The sequence below is a fragment of the Artemia franciscana genome, chromosome 17, assembly GCF_032884065.1.
Source record: "Artemia franciscana chromosome 17, ASM3288406v1, whole genome shotgun sequence".
Taxonomy (NCBI): Eukaryota; Metazoa; Arthropoda; class Branchiopoda; order Anostraca; family Artemiidae; genus Artemia; species Artemia franciscana.
In genome coordinates, this window is record NC_088879.1 from 961,478 (window position 1) to 976,924 (window position 15,447).

Consider the following 15,447-nt stretch of genomic DNA (forward strand, 5'->3'; position numbering starts at 1 on the left):
CGATGACCCCTGGGGAAAAGAAGAAAAAAAAAATAAATAAACACGCACCCGTGATCTGTCTTCTGGCAAAAAAAATACGATATTCCACATTTTTGTAGATAGGAGCTTGAAATTTTTGCTACAAGGTTCTCTGATACGCTGAATGCGATGGTATGATTTGGTATGATGCTATGACTTTTAGGGGGTGTTTCCCCCTATTTTCCAAAATAAGGTAAATTTTCTCAGGCTCGTAACTTTTGATGACAAAGACTAAATTTGATGAAACTTATATATTTAAAATCAGCATGAAAACCCAATTCTTTTGATGTATCTTTTAGCATCAAAATTCCGATTTTTAGAGTTTCGTTTACTATTAAGCCGGGTCGCTCCTTACTACAGTTCGTTACCACGAACTGTTTGATACGAACTTTCTTGTGTACTAATAACTGTACTAATTACCAATAAACAAATACATATTTAGGATCACCATAAAAAGCTAATTCTTTGATTGAATGTTTTCAATAGCTAGGCTCTTATACTTTTGTTATTGACAAGGATCGTTATATACTTACCATTCATTACTATGAAGAATTTGTATTTTGTGGTTGTTCCAACCAAATCACATAGAAAAATGTTTGTGGAAAAATGTTTGTGGACTTTTAGGGGGTGTTTCCCCCTATTTTCCAAGATAAGGCAAATTTTCTCAGGCTCGTAACTTTTTATAAGTAAGACTAAATTTTATGAAACTTATATATTTAAAATCAGCATAAAAATTCAATTCTTTTGATGTATCTATTAGCATCAAAATTACATTTTTAGAGTTTCGTTTTTGAAAGAATTAACAAACTGAATGAGAAGAAACTGGCCCACATTCCTTCAGCTTATATTTTGGCATATTTAACATATTGATAGATAACCGATCGAATTCCTACAGGTGCGTTGGCTCACATTGTACATAAAATACACCTCGGACAAACAGCTTCACGCAGATTAGATAAGTCGCTCGCACTGGCTGATGGACTTAGCAAGAAACTTTCCCTGAAATCATTAAGTAAAGACATAACGAAAAAAAGATCGCGTAGCCTACAAATGTGTGCAAAAAAGGATATGTGCTTATTTAAAAACAGGTGCAAATTATTTTACAGCATCTTTTAATATGCTTGATATATTAATAGTAAACATGTTCAATGTCAACATTTGCTCCTTTGAATAAAGAATAAGGAAGCATACTTATGAATAAGAAAATATTGAATATTGAAAAATGAATAACTGAAAACGAACAGGATATTTTTAACACTGATTTGACTTGGGCTACTATCCCTCCAAAACCCCCTGAAGGCTTGCGTAACAATAAAAGTTATACAAGCGTGTTTGATGTTGGATGTTTTATTTCTTATTTATCGTTTGTTTTATTTTTTTTAGTTGAATTAAATAAAATCTTAACTGTTTGTTTGTACTCGTATTCAAAGTAGTATCATCCAAACCAGGTCCATATTCCGGATTTTTGTTGGGGGGGGGGGCGGAGGTTACAAAAAAACAAAAAAAGCATCATAAGCTTGTTTATATGATTTTTTGTTACGTTTTCATGAGTCGTAAACATTTAGGGGTTCAGCCCCTGACCCCCTGGATACGGCCTTATTCCAAACATTACTGAATTCGGCAGTACCGAATGTTCTAAACATGTAAAAACACTATCCCCGCTTAACCGGTTTATTGCGGAGCTAGCACAAGCTCCATGTTCAATATCATATCTGTGAGTTTTATCGACCACGTCAAAGTCATTCCCACTTTTCCATTCACTAATTTCATCTCGATATATCTTCACGATCACCTTTCAAGTGACTTTCAAATTCTGTATAAACTCCTTTCAAAATGCGACCGCGCTTTATCATCACAGGCACACCACCATTTCTATGCTTCTCTTGGGTCTCAAATTCATACCATTCAGTGTAAGTAATATTTGATAAATTTCTAATGTTTGATGAGGGGAATCTCTGATCTTACGTTCGATTTCTACACCGGACAAAAATCTTTGATGACGGATTATAAAAATCTCTTGAATCAAAATACATCTTTCGTAGTGTTTGGGAATGCCTTGATAAAACAACTCGAGGGAAAAATACCTTAAAGAAAGAAATATCTCGAAGCAAAAAAAATTGAAGAAAAAGAAATCTCGAAGAAAATAAAACGCCTTGAAAAAAAAAAACAATCTTGAAGAAAAAGAAATCCCAAAGAAAAAAACGCGTTGAAGAAAAAAGCATCTTCTAAAGTATTACGTAACATCCCACGTGAACACATTACGTCATCCTCAGTTATAGCCGGGGGTTCCCCACTTAAGTGGACCGTAAGATCAATCTCTGGGTTATTTGCGCAATCTAGTAATCCGCCCCTAGGAATTTCACCACAAAAGGATTTTATTTTGGACCATTTTGATTAAAATAGCTGTCATTAAATCTGATCTGATATCGCTTGGAGTCAAGAGAGTTGCCGAAGGCATTAAGGGCAAAATTCGACAGTTCTTTTTGCAACTCGAAAAGAGTACCAAACCTCAAAATATGTAAGTAGATGAGCACTCTCCCCAATTTTAATTATTATTATCAATTCCACATAATGAGGCCGAGGGAAAAAACATGGGAGTCGCCAGTCTTTAGATGATAACGCTTCTGAATAGAGTTGCATCAGGATTAAGTTATTTACAGAGATAAACGAATTTGAAAGGAAAATGAAACCGTCTTTCAGTGCGAAACTTTCTTGAGATTGTAGGTTTTGGATTAAAATTGATAAGTTACACAACTTGAATAAATTTCTAGTAAAATTTTACTGAAATTCCCAAGTAAATGAAGATGCACGAAGAAGGAGATGGGTGATACGATTTTTAGGCATGAATGAAACATTCTTAACGAACAGTTCGTGGTAACAAACTGTAATTAAGGAGCAACGTGGCTCAATAGTAACCGAAATTCTCAAAAACTGAATATCAACAGATATATCAAAATAATCGCCTTATTATGCAGATTCCAAATGTATAATATTCATTAAGTTTAATGTTGCCCATAACAGGCTATGAGCTTGAGAAAAGTTGCCAGATTTTCAAAAAAGGGGGATAACATTCCCTAAAAACAATGACCCTTGAATAAAATCACACCATCAGGTTCAGCGCATAATCGATCCCAATTATAGAGGTTCGAAGCTCCTAAATACAAAAATCTGGAATTTTGTATTTTTCGCCAGAAGAAAGACCACTGATGCGTATTTATTTGTTGTTGTTTTTGTGTTTGTTTTTTTTTCCAGGGCGATCGTATCAAATAAATGGACCTAAAAATCACAAGAGGGCTCATTCAAACAGAAATTAGAAGTTCTAGTGCCCTTTTTAAGTACTCAAAAATATTAACCTCAAATAGCCCCCCCCCTCCCCCCTGTAACGCCCCTTTTTTCAAAACAGTCCGATCAAAATGTTGAGAAATGCATTTGTTCAGCATAGTTGAAAAGTCCAATAGTTACGTCTTTGGAGATAATATGATCCCCCCTCACAGCCCCTGGGGAAAGGTCGTTAATATATAAGATTCGCCCATTGTCTACGTATAGTATTTGTTATTGAGAAGTATGCATACATTTTGGGGTGGAAGGGGGGTAATTTCCTGCTGGGAGTATTTTCCGCGAGGTTATTTTCCATGAGAAAGGAAGTTTCCGGGGGGAGAGCTGAGCTTTTTAGGGAAAGTTTTACCCTGGGGGAGTTTGCCAGAATTAGTTAACAAAATTGTTTTTACTTGTCTTACTTTCTATTTGTCGACTCAATTTTACGTGTGGAGATGTTAAGGGTAATTGTCCGGGGTAAATTTTCACCAGATTGGATTGACTAAAAGATCTTTTCATGGGGGGGGGGGATTTTTCCGTGGATGTGGAGCCAGATTTCCTGTAATTCATATGAAAAACCGTCAGAAATTAAATTTAGAAACAAGTTTTTTTTTACTGAACATAAGAAGCAACATTATAAATCAAAACGAAAAGAAATTATTACATATATGAGAGGGGTCACCCCACCTCAATACCTCGCCTATTTACGCTAAAGTTTGAATTTTGTTCCAATTCTTTAAGAACGATTCTTGAAACACAAGGCTCGTTTAATTAGAACAAGCAGCTTTTTTTGAAAAGTGCAAAAAACTTTAGCGTGAAAAGCAAGATATAGAGGAGGGGGCAACCCACCCATTATATGTAATAATTTCTGTTCGTTTGAAGTTTAAATTTTGCTCCTTACTTTCAGTTGAACAAAACTTGTTTTTTCTTATTTAATAGCAAAAGAACAGATAAGTTCTTTCAAAGAAAGTTTTACATGTTTCGTATCAAACAGTTCGTGGTAATTAACTGCAAGTAAGGAGCGACCCGTGTCAATAGTAACCGAAACTCTAAAAAAAAACAATAGGTATATCAAAAGAATCGAATTTCTATGCTGATTTCAAATATAAATATTTCATAAACTTTAGTCTTACCCATGGAAGGTTACGAACCTGGGAAAATTTGCCTGGTTTTAGAAAAAAGGGGGAAACACTCCCTAAAACTCAAGGGATTTCAATGAAAACCACAGTATCAGATTCAGGGAGAAAACCCCCCACAAAACTCATCAGACATTAATGAAAATTACATCATCAGATTCACCGTATCAGAAAACCATAGGCCTACTATATAGGTTTCAAGCTTCTATCAGCAAAAATGAGGAATTTTGTATTTTTTGCCAGAAAAAAAGATCAAGGATGCGTGTTTATTTGTTTGTTTTTTCCCAGGGATGATCGTATCAACCAATTGGTCGTAGAATATCGTGAGAGAACTCATTCGAACGAAATTTAATGTTCTAGTGCCCTTTTTAAGTGACCCAAAATTGCAGGGCAACTAGGCCACTTCCCTAGTCACCTTTTTCCCAAAATCGTCCGATCGAAATTTTAAGATAGCCATTTTGTTCGTCAAAGTTGAAAGGCCTAATTACTGTGCCCTTGGGTATAACATGATCCCCCAACCGCCCCAGGGGAAAGGTCTTCAAGTTATAAAGTTTGCCCATTCTTTACGCATAGTATTTGTTATTGCAATATATGCATACATTTTCGGGTGGGAAGGAGGGACAAATTTTCTGCTGGGGGTTTTTCCCTGGGGGAATTTTCCGGGGGTAGTTTCAAGGGGGGTGAACTTGTCAGGGGAAATTATACACTGCGGGAATTTGCCTGAATTCTTATAATTTTTTTGTACTTCTTGCTTTCTCTTGTCAGTCTCAATTTTACACGCGGAGTTGTTAAGAGTAATTGTCCGGGGTAAATTTTCATCAGGATTGAATTTTCTAGAGGATGATCCGATGGGGAGGGCATTTCTCTGTGAAGGTCGATCATTTAAAAAATGATCGGAAAATAATTTTGAAAAAGCAAGTTTTTTCAATTGAAAGTAAGAAGCAACATTAAAACTTAAAACGAAAAAAAATTATTACGTATGTGAAAGGTGTTGCCCCCTCTTATTTTACTTAGTTTAGGGGGACCCAGACGACCCATTCAGTCTTTAGATAGTCCTTATCCCAACGACGGTTGTGTCGTCGAAAGCCATCCCAAGGATCCAGGTCATTCTTGAATGTCTGCCAGAGATTTTTCCTTTGCCCAACTGGTCTCCTTTTCCAAGTTGGAAGGGGATCGCAGGTGAGAACATCGCGGGATATCCCAGCTGGCCGTGGTAGTGTGTGTCCCAGGAATTTCAGTCCTCGTTTTTTATGATTACATATGAGGCCATCGGCTGACCCGTAGGATGTGCCTCACGCAGCGATGGTCAAATAATTCTAGTGAACGTGTTTTTTCGGCTATTGAAAGGCCAAGTTTCACAGGTGTACAACAGGATCGATCGAAAAGTTGCCTTGTAGACGTTTATCTTCGTTTTGATTTTAATCTCATGTCTATTCCAAAGCGACTTCTTCAAGCTTGTGAAGACACCCCATCCCTTTCGAGCTCTAACGTCAGCTTCTGCACCTCCGTTCGGTGTTAGGATAGAACCAAGGTAGTGAAACTCTTCAACAGTCTCAATGGTTCCGCCCTCTAGTTGGATATCTAGGAGGTTCGGGGCGTTTGCTTTCATGACTTGTTACTCATGAGACCCACATCGTCTGTGAAGTCAAGGTCCGTCAGGGCGATCGGGTTGTCTTTTCTCTGATCAACGAAAAATCGTTCGTGGGTGCGAAGCGAATTCGCCATTATCCAGTTTAATATGTAATTAAGCAGAGCTTGCGAAAGGGGGCACCCCTGTTTGACCCCTGACTCAACGTCAAATTCCGTTGTTTCGCTGTCGGCAGTTCGGACTCTCGTATTTGTATCTGTAAAATCTTTTAAAAGAGGGGCAACCTCCGTATGTGGCTTCCCTTGGCCATAATCTTCACAGAAAAAGAACTGGGATTAGCCCCCTCTCTATCATGACATGTACTTTTCAGAGCGTCACTTGTTCCACCAAGCGTAGCACACTTACGCACCAAGCCTGGCACGGACCACCTGTCTATTCGAATTTTGAAAGTGGGTGATCCCGAGCCAGAATAGCCATTTGTAAGTATGTATCTCTTGAGCATTTATATCAAGATCCATTCTTTAGCTTGGCTCAGTCATATACACGCAAACTTATAGACAAAGATCCATTCTTTAGCTAGGCTCCGTCATATACACGCAAACTTATTCGGGGGAGGGGGTTGCAAATATTCAAAAAAGATTGAAAATTACACAAACTGTATATAAAAATAGTATAAGTCTCGAAATTACAAGGGAATAGGGAAACAAACCGAAGATGCCCCCCCCCCCTATATGTGAGTCTTGCTGGATCTTTCCACAACCGAACTAAAATCCTCGCTATACTTCTGCACGCAAGGAGAGTAGCCGCCATCTATGAGTAACAAAAAAGCTAAAAAAAAAAAACAATATAATGTATGATTACCTATTTACTCCTAATTCAAAAAAAACAATTTCCATGGAGAGAATAACGAATCATGCCGGGTTGATAGATCAACCCAAACTTTGTTTTCTTGAACTCCCTAAACATTAATCTGGCTTCAAGTGGAACTTAGGAGGAGCTCCTTGGTAACGGATAGCTCTAAAGTTGGAGCTTTTTCGACGCAAAATTGAGTAAAGCTTAGAATCGATGAATATTTTCGAGTCTAATTTCAAGCTGGACCGAAGAACTAAGCCTTCGATTCGAGGTTGCAGTAAGAGCCTCAAATCTGTCTAATATCAAATTGGTGACACACCTACTGAGAAATGATTTAGCTTAGAAAACTATTCATTTAAATTAGCCCCATAATAACAGAGGAATTTAAGATTTGCGGCTTTAAAAGGTCTAACTAGTAACTAGTTAGTAACTAGTAACTAGTTGCTCTACAACTGGAAGTTAAATAGCCTTAAACAACTGTTTTGCTTGTCAATGGTAAAAGTTTAAGTGACGCCCCTACTTGTACCAAGCAAATAGTTACATTTGTTGCTAATAATCAGTTTTAGCAGAGTCACGGCTAAAATTAATCATTAAAGTATTTGCAAATATATTCTGAAAAACTGACGTTGAAATACCCTACGAATATTTTACGAGAAAACTAAAAAAAAAAATGGGTTACATAGAATATGAAAATATTAATTCTTAATTGAATAAAGTGTTTCAATAACTGAGGCACGTTTTGGGATATCTAGTTGTGACAATTTTGGCCAAAGACAAAGGTAGAGACAACAGGACCTTTACTAATTTGTGTTGGAGATTTCTCATATACAAAATCTACTTGGCTGTAAATACTTTTATAATAATTATTGTACTTGCCTATTACACCGACCCCGGTCATGTTCTTGATCTGAGTAAAGCCGGTTTCTCTCTCTGAATTCAGAGATAATTAGCTTAGTCTAAATATATTTAGATTAGGTATTTAGTATAATGCGTTCTGGGCGGCCTGCTTTCCATAATTCTCTATTGTGGTTTCCATAATTTTGTTAATATGATATTAAATTTTCATCATGTTTAGGTATATTTCATTAAGATTAACCTAACTTAACTTCTTCAGTGTGGTCGGTATAACAGACAAGTACCTTAATTATTAACTCTGCAAACAATCATATAACGTTATACAACAGGTACCTGAAGCCTGGAGCCAATCGTGTATTTCTCAACTGTCATTATGTTTTATTAAATTGGTGACGAATTTTATACGTAGTTTTGATAAGTTTACACTATTTTGTCTAACGGCTGAGAGATCGAACTGGGACTTTCAGGAACCATTTTTCTAAGGGGAGGGGTAAAGATCCTTCGATATAAGGCTAGAATAGGGGGCTGTGGAGAAGGAAACATGTTGAAATAGCAATTCTTACTTCATTATATGTTTCCTTCCAAACAACCCCATTCTAGGACCTTCAAGCTTTGTTTCGAGAGAAGGGGGGACAAATTGTTCTCTAGTCCTCTCAGAAGAATATACGCTATTTTTTGTTTGATTTATAATTCATTTATTTATAATATGACCTCATAATACATATTAAATTTAATTACATTTTACTTGGTTGGCCTATATTATATAAACATAATAATTGTATTTTATATATAATCTGTAATTAAATTTTATATCGTTTATTTTTTTTTTGTATGCCTTTCGTCTAAATGGCTCTGCTGTTATTTTCATATTTTTTTCTACTTTATAATAAAAATTACTAAATTCTTTTAGCGTTGGCTTTTAAAATCATTTTATTGATTTGCTCTATTACTGTTAGCCGTATCCTGTTTTATAGCTACAGATAAGCATTTATTTGTTTTTACACCACACTCTGACGTTTATAAGCTGGAATTTAATTCAATATTTTATATCGTTTATTTTTTTGTTTTTGCCTGTCGTCTAAATGGCTGTGCTGTTATTTTCATTTTTTTCTACTTTTTATTTCTTGTACATTTTATTTATTTTTTATTTTTTTATTTTATTTTTTTTATACTTTCCAATTTATCAAAAATTACCAAATTATTATAGCGTTGGCTTTTCAAATCATTTTATTTATTTGCTCTATTACTGTTAGCCGTATCCTGTTTTATAACTACAGATAAGCATTTATTTGTTTTTACACCACACGCTGACGTTTATAAGCTGGAATTAATTCAATATTTTATATTGTTTATTTTGTTTTTGTTTTTGCCGATAGTCTAAATGGCTCTGCTGTTATTTTCATTTTTCTTTCTACTTTTTATTTCTTGTTTCTTTCATTTATGTTATTTTTTTTATACTTTCCAATTTATCAAAAATTACCAAATTATTATAGCGTTGGCTTTACAAATCATTTTATTGATTTGCTCTATTACTGTTAGCCGTATCCTGTTTTATAACTACAGATAAGCATTTATTTGTTTTTAAACCACACGCTGACGTTTATAAGCTGGAATTAATTCAATATTTTATATTGTTTATTTTGTTTTTGTTTTTGCCGATCGTCTAAATGGCTCTGCTGTTATTTTCATTTTTCTTTCTACTTTTTATTTCTTGTTTCTTTCATTTATGTTATTTTTTTTATACTTTCCAATTTATCAAAAATTACCAAATTATTATAGCGTTGGCTTTACAAATCATTTTATTGATTTGCTCTATTACTGTTAGCCGTATCCTGTTTTATAACTACAGATAAGCATTTATTTGTTTTTACACCACACGCTGACGTTTATAAGCTGGAATTTAATTCAATATTTTATATTGTCTATTTTTTGTTTTGTTTTTGCCTGTCGTCTAAATGCCTCTGCTGTTATTTTCATTTTTTTCTACTTTTTATTTCTTGTTTATTTAATATTTTTATTTTTTATTATTATTTTTTTTATTATTATTTTTTTTTTCTTTTTTTTTTTTCTTCTTTTTTTCTATTTTCCAATTTATCAAAAATTACCAAATTATTATAGCGTTGGCTTTTAAAATCATTTTATTGATTTGCTCTATTACTGTTAGCCGTATCCTGTTTTATAGCTACAGATAAGCATCTATTTGTTTTTACACCACACTCTGACGCTTATAAGCTGGAATTTAATTCAATATTTTATATCGTTTATTTTTTCTGTTTTTGCCTGTCGTCTAAATTGCTCTGCTGATATTTTCATTTTTTTTTCTACTTTTTATTTCTTGTACATTTTATTTTTTTTATCTTTTTTTTATACTTTCCAATTTATCAAAAATTACCGAATTATTATAGCGTTGGCTTTTCAAATCAATTTATTTATTTGCTCTATTACTGTTAGCCGTATCCGTTTTATAGCTACAGATAAGCCTTTATTTGTTTCTACACCACACGATGACGTTTAAAAGCTGGAACTTAATTCAACAAAGATGCGAACAACCTTGCTACACTACTTTCACAATGAATTTAAATTTTCTATAGCGCGAAAAAAAGAACGAAAATTAGGGTTCAAGAACTTTCTTTACACTTACAGACTCCAGGGCTTCCAGCTGGCTAAACAAATATAAAGTAGTTAAGAAAATAATAAAAAAACGCAAAAAACGCGAGTTGTTGACAAGATAAGAAAAAAACATTACAAATGAAAGTTAACTTATTAAGTTCGGTTGAACTATTTTAAGCTAACAAAAATTCTTTTGTGGAAAACCTCGCTAAGCAGCTTTCAAAATGCCGAAAAAAAAAAAAAAAGCTGGGGTTCATCCATCTTCTTTGAAACAGCTTTACTGACTCCGGGGCTTTCTGCTAACTAGACAAAAACTTAAAACAGTTAGCTGAAGGATAAAACATCAATAAATAACAAGTTATTTTTAAGCTAAGAAAAAAACTTGGGTTAAATACTTAAGTTAACTAATAAAGCTAAGTTAAATTAATTTGAGTTTCAAAAAGGCTGTTTTTATCATAGCAGCCAAACTTTAGAACATAATACCATAGCCGACATGTCCACAGTTTCATTCCTTAAAGCAGTTGTTCTTAGTCTTTTTTGTACTCTACCCCAGCCCCTAGGGTGAAATTTTGCCCGCGAGTATCCCACGCGCATCAGTTCCAGCATGAAAATACTTAATGTACCGTCCCCCCCATTTTTCCAGGTTTCGTAGAATTCGGAGGACAGTCAAGGTCAGGGCATGCATGCGCATCCCTAGCTGTCATAAATCGTGTTTACTTCTGTAACAGCGTATGACCCAAAAATTTATTATTTGAACCTTAATTATTAACGATGGTCATAAGCAAAGATAGGAAGATTTGGGGAAAAGCTTGTGCTAAACTATATCTCATGTCATAATTCTTCAAAGGCAGGGTCGGAGCCCATCCTCAAATGGTATTGCTGTAAATTATATCTCTTAATTGCGTCTCCAACACCCGAAATCAAAAAGGGGTATATACTTATACATACTTATAGTGTACCTACATACCTACATACTTATATAGTGTACCTACATACCTACACACTTAGTGTACTTACATACCTACATACTCATAGAGTACACGTAAACCTTTACAGATGAAGCCGTGGTGTAGCAAATGAAAGATATGTCTGTGGCTAAATCCCCTCCCCAAGGGCGTATATTTTTAAATTACGTTTTATTAATATTAATTTATTAAAGCATATTTTACTTCTCCTAAAATAAATTTTATTTCCTACGAAAACGAAATCCTGCCAGCAGTCTTTAGTTAATGTAAAGCTAACTTTTGTAGTTCAGGCTCTTTGAAGACAAAGATAAGGCTAATTTAATTGGTAATAAGTAGAAGGACTTACCTCTAGGAGTAATACTGGGTGTTTTAATATTTATGGTCACGACAAGAAGAAGTAGAGTAAAAGCAACTCCAGCAGCAAGACCTGTCTGTAGTACCTTACCAACTCCTGTCTTCCATCTGACCGCCATCTACAAAAGAAAAAAACAAGTTTAATGACCTTCTTGAAGTTATGGCTAGCCTCTGCGCAGGACTAAGAAGCGGACAACAGCAATTAGATTTACAGTTACCATCACAGTAGAGGAAATATACAGTAGCGAAATGTTTCTCCAAAAATAACACACATTTCATAGCACGTCATTCGGAAAGTTTCCGGAGTCACAACAATAGATTTAGTCACTAAGTGCTAGAATTAGTCAGTAAATATAATATAAATTAGCAATCAACAAAGCACCGAGACACAAATGACGACCGGGACACAGGGAGTATAAATGACGACCAGGACATAAGTAAAAAAAAAAAACTAAAAAAACTAAAAAAATGGTAAAAACTACAAAAAAACTAAAAACTAATAAAAAAACTAAAAAATCTAAAAATCTAAATAAACTAAAAAAGAAAAAAAGGAAAAAAATAAAGGAGAAAAACAAAACTAAAAAACGAATGTATATACAGACCGGGACACCGGGATACAAATGACGACCGGGACACAGGGAATATAAATGACGACCGGGACACAGGGACATAACTACAAAGGGGACGCCGGGGTGCACAGGGGGATATATAAATGACGATGGCGACTCAGGGAATGGTCGATTAGCAATCACCATCAACAAAGCTCAAGGGCAATCATTAGAATCATGAGGTATAGATCTGAATACGGATTGTTTTCCCATGGACCATTATATGTTGCATGTTCAAGAGTCGGTAAACCTGAAAATCTATTTATATGCACAGACAATGGGACAGCAAAGAATGTTGCATATTCGCAAGTTTTACGTAGTTAAAAACATATATATATATATATATATATATATATATATATATATATATATATATATATATATATATATATATATATATATATATATATATATATATATATATATATATATATATTATATATATATATATATATATATATATATATATATATATATATATATCTATCTATCTATATTCACAGGTGGGACATAGGGACACAACTACAATGGCGCGTAACTAATATGGCGCGTAACTAATATGGCGCGTAACGACTTACGCGCGCGGGGGGGCTTGGGGGGGGGGGCGCGAAGCGCCCCCACCAACTAGGTGTTGGGGTGGCGCGAAGCGCCACCCCAACAGCTAGTATATATATATATATATATATATATATATTCTTATTTCCTTTAACAGAGTTCAAAAGCCCTAAAAAATCATTCGCTAGGTCATAAGAAATAGGTTCTAAGACATAATACAAATACATTCTAAGACCACAATGGCTATACATGACATATGAAAGCAAGAAAGGAAAGGATATAATAAATGAAAAATAAAATCAAATAGGTGAAAAAACGAAGATTTTGCCAGCCACTAGCAAAATACGAAGACAAAGATCAAGCAAATATTTCTACAAGGACATCCGCCAAGTCGTCCTCAGTGCTCAAAAAAAAGAAAAAGAAAAAAGAAAGCAAACAAAAACAAAACATAACCTTTCGAAGTGAATTGGACAAGAGGAGAAAAGATACTAAAGAATAAAAGAATGTCCAATTCACTTCGAAAGGTTAGATTTTGTTGTTGTTTTTGCTTTCTTTTTTCTTTTTTTTTGAGCACCGAGGACGACTTGGCGGAGGTCTTTGTCGAAATATTTGCTTGATTTTCGTCTTTATATTTTTCTACTGGCTGATAAAATCCTCGTTTCCTTAACTAGTTGATTTTACTTTTCATTTATTATATTCTTTCCTTTCTTGGTTTCATACGACAAAAATATAAAAATAATTAAGATGGGTGGTTTTCAACCAGTTAAAAATACGAAGAGAGTAGATAAAACAACTATTTTGACAAGGACTGCCTTGGAACTCAAACATATAAAGAAAAACAAGTAACCTTTTGAAGTGAAATCTAACAAAACAGAAGACAAACTGAAACAGACAAAAAAAAGTTAGAACAAATGAAAGACAATCAGAACAACTGTCTTTCAACTTCTTACGACGAATCGAAGGGATCAAGTAGTACTACTTCGTCTCAAACAGCCGACTGCTGACACTAACGGATCAGACCCCTAGCTGTCGCCAGTTCAAGGTAAGAGCCTTACGGAGGTTCGGCCGCTAAATTCGCATGCCAGCTGAAGCACCCGCAAGCACACTTTTCGATTTTGATCCCCCTGAACGTGGCTGGAAAAGCTCCCGTGGAAGACCCCGGTTAAGATGGAGGGACAGTCTTATCCAATACCTCTCCATGATCGGTACTATCTCTGAGAGGCAGTCACGCTTGCGCAGGACCGTTCGGAATGGAGGCGAAGAGTCCCATCTCTCTTTACAATGGACCACCAGCATGAGCTTTAAGTCAAGTAAGTCAGGTAAATCTTTCAATTCCTCTAGCTAAGTTTTTGTTGTTGTTTTGTTTTAAATTTTTGAGCGTTGAAGACGGCTTGGCGGAGGTCCTTGTCAAAATATTAGTTTTGTTTTTTCGCTTCGTTTCGGCTTTTTTCAACTGGTTGAAAATCACACCGGTTCTCCTGGTTTTCTCAATTGTTATTATATTTTTCCAGGTACTTACGTGTTAACCCGACCACACTCAAGAAGCCTATTTGAAACCGGTTTTTCTGAGTGCACTCTCGGTAACCAGCTTCGCCTGAGTAAGATAAATTACTATGCAGGTATATTTTAATGAAATACTTAATATATAAGGTTTGTTAGGCTAGTTTAGGTGTTTAATATAATGCGTTCTGGGCGGCCTGCCTTTTACAATTCTCTGTTGTAGTTTCCATAATTTTGTTTCTAAAGTATCGTATTTTTACCATGTTTTGGCATATATCATTGTGGTAAACCTAACTTCATTTCTTGAGTGTGGTCGGGATAACACGTAAGGACCTTTTTTCGTTTTTCATCAAACGTCTATATCATAATGACATCAATTGAATGTCTTGTACTGAGCTGTCAGAATATGCTTAAAATATCCTTCTCATAAACCAAAAAATTCCAACATCTACTTCATCTTTCTCAAGGTTGACCAAAAGAGTCAAACTTTAGCGTAAAGAGCGGGGCGTTGAGGAGGAAAAGCCCCTTTCATATACGGAGTAATTTTTGTTCGTTCTAAGTTTTAATGTCGTTCCTTACTTTCATTTAAAAAAAACTTGTTTTTTTGTTTAATCTTTCTCAAGGTTGACCAAAAACCAATTCATATAGCCTACTCAGGTTTTGTTCGAAATTAAAAAGTATAGCCTTCTTGCATGCCTTATACGCAGTACCTCAGTTACAATATTATTTTACGTCATACACAGGTAAAGTGTCTGAAATCGGATATTTAAATAATGCTGAAAATATCTTTGTTTCTAAGGATAAATTAAAGTTGTTGGGAAAAAAAAAATCAAAGTGAATTGAAAGTAAATAATTTTTTAATAAATAACATGACATGTTTGATAAGCAAAATCACAAGATCAGATTCTGAGAAACACAAATTTCTCTGGGTGCGAAATTTATTATTTTTCGTAGCGAAGTTATCCCATGCTTATAATGGCAGCACAAGCGAAGGAACGAAGGCAATCCTCCATAGATAGGTCTGAATGCAACATGCCGGATACACTGAAAGAAGTGGAAAAAAAGAATAATTTTGTTTTTACGCCCCCCGA

General features: G+C 34.8%; 1 protein-coding gene across 1 annotated transcript in view; it reads right to left on the reverse strand.

Annotated features, from left to right (window-relative positions):
- LOC136037659 (beta-1,3-galactosyltransferase 1-like) overlaps window positions 1-15,447 on the reverse strand; it is a 45,396-nt gene that overhangs the window by 12,208 nt on the left and 17,741 nt on the right. Inside the window, exon 2 of the mRNA XM_065720388.1 lies at window positions 11,686-11,812. Within this exon, the coding sequence (XP_065576460.1) occupies window positions 11,686-11,812 (127 nt within the window). The remainder of the gene's footprint in view (window positions 1-11,685; window positions 11,813-15,447) is intronic.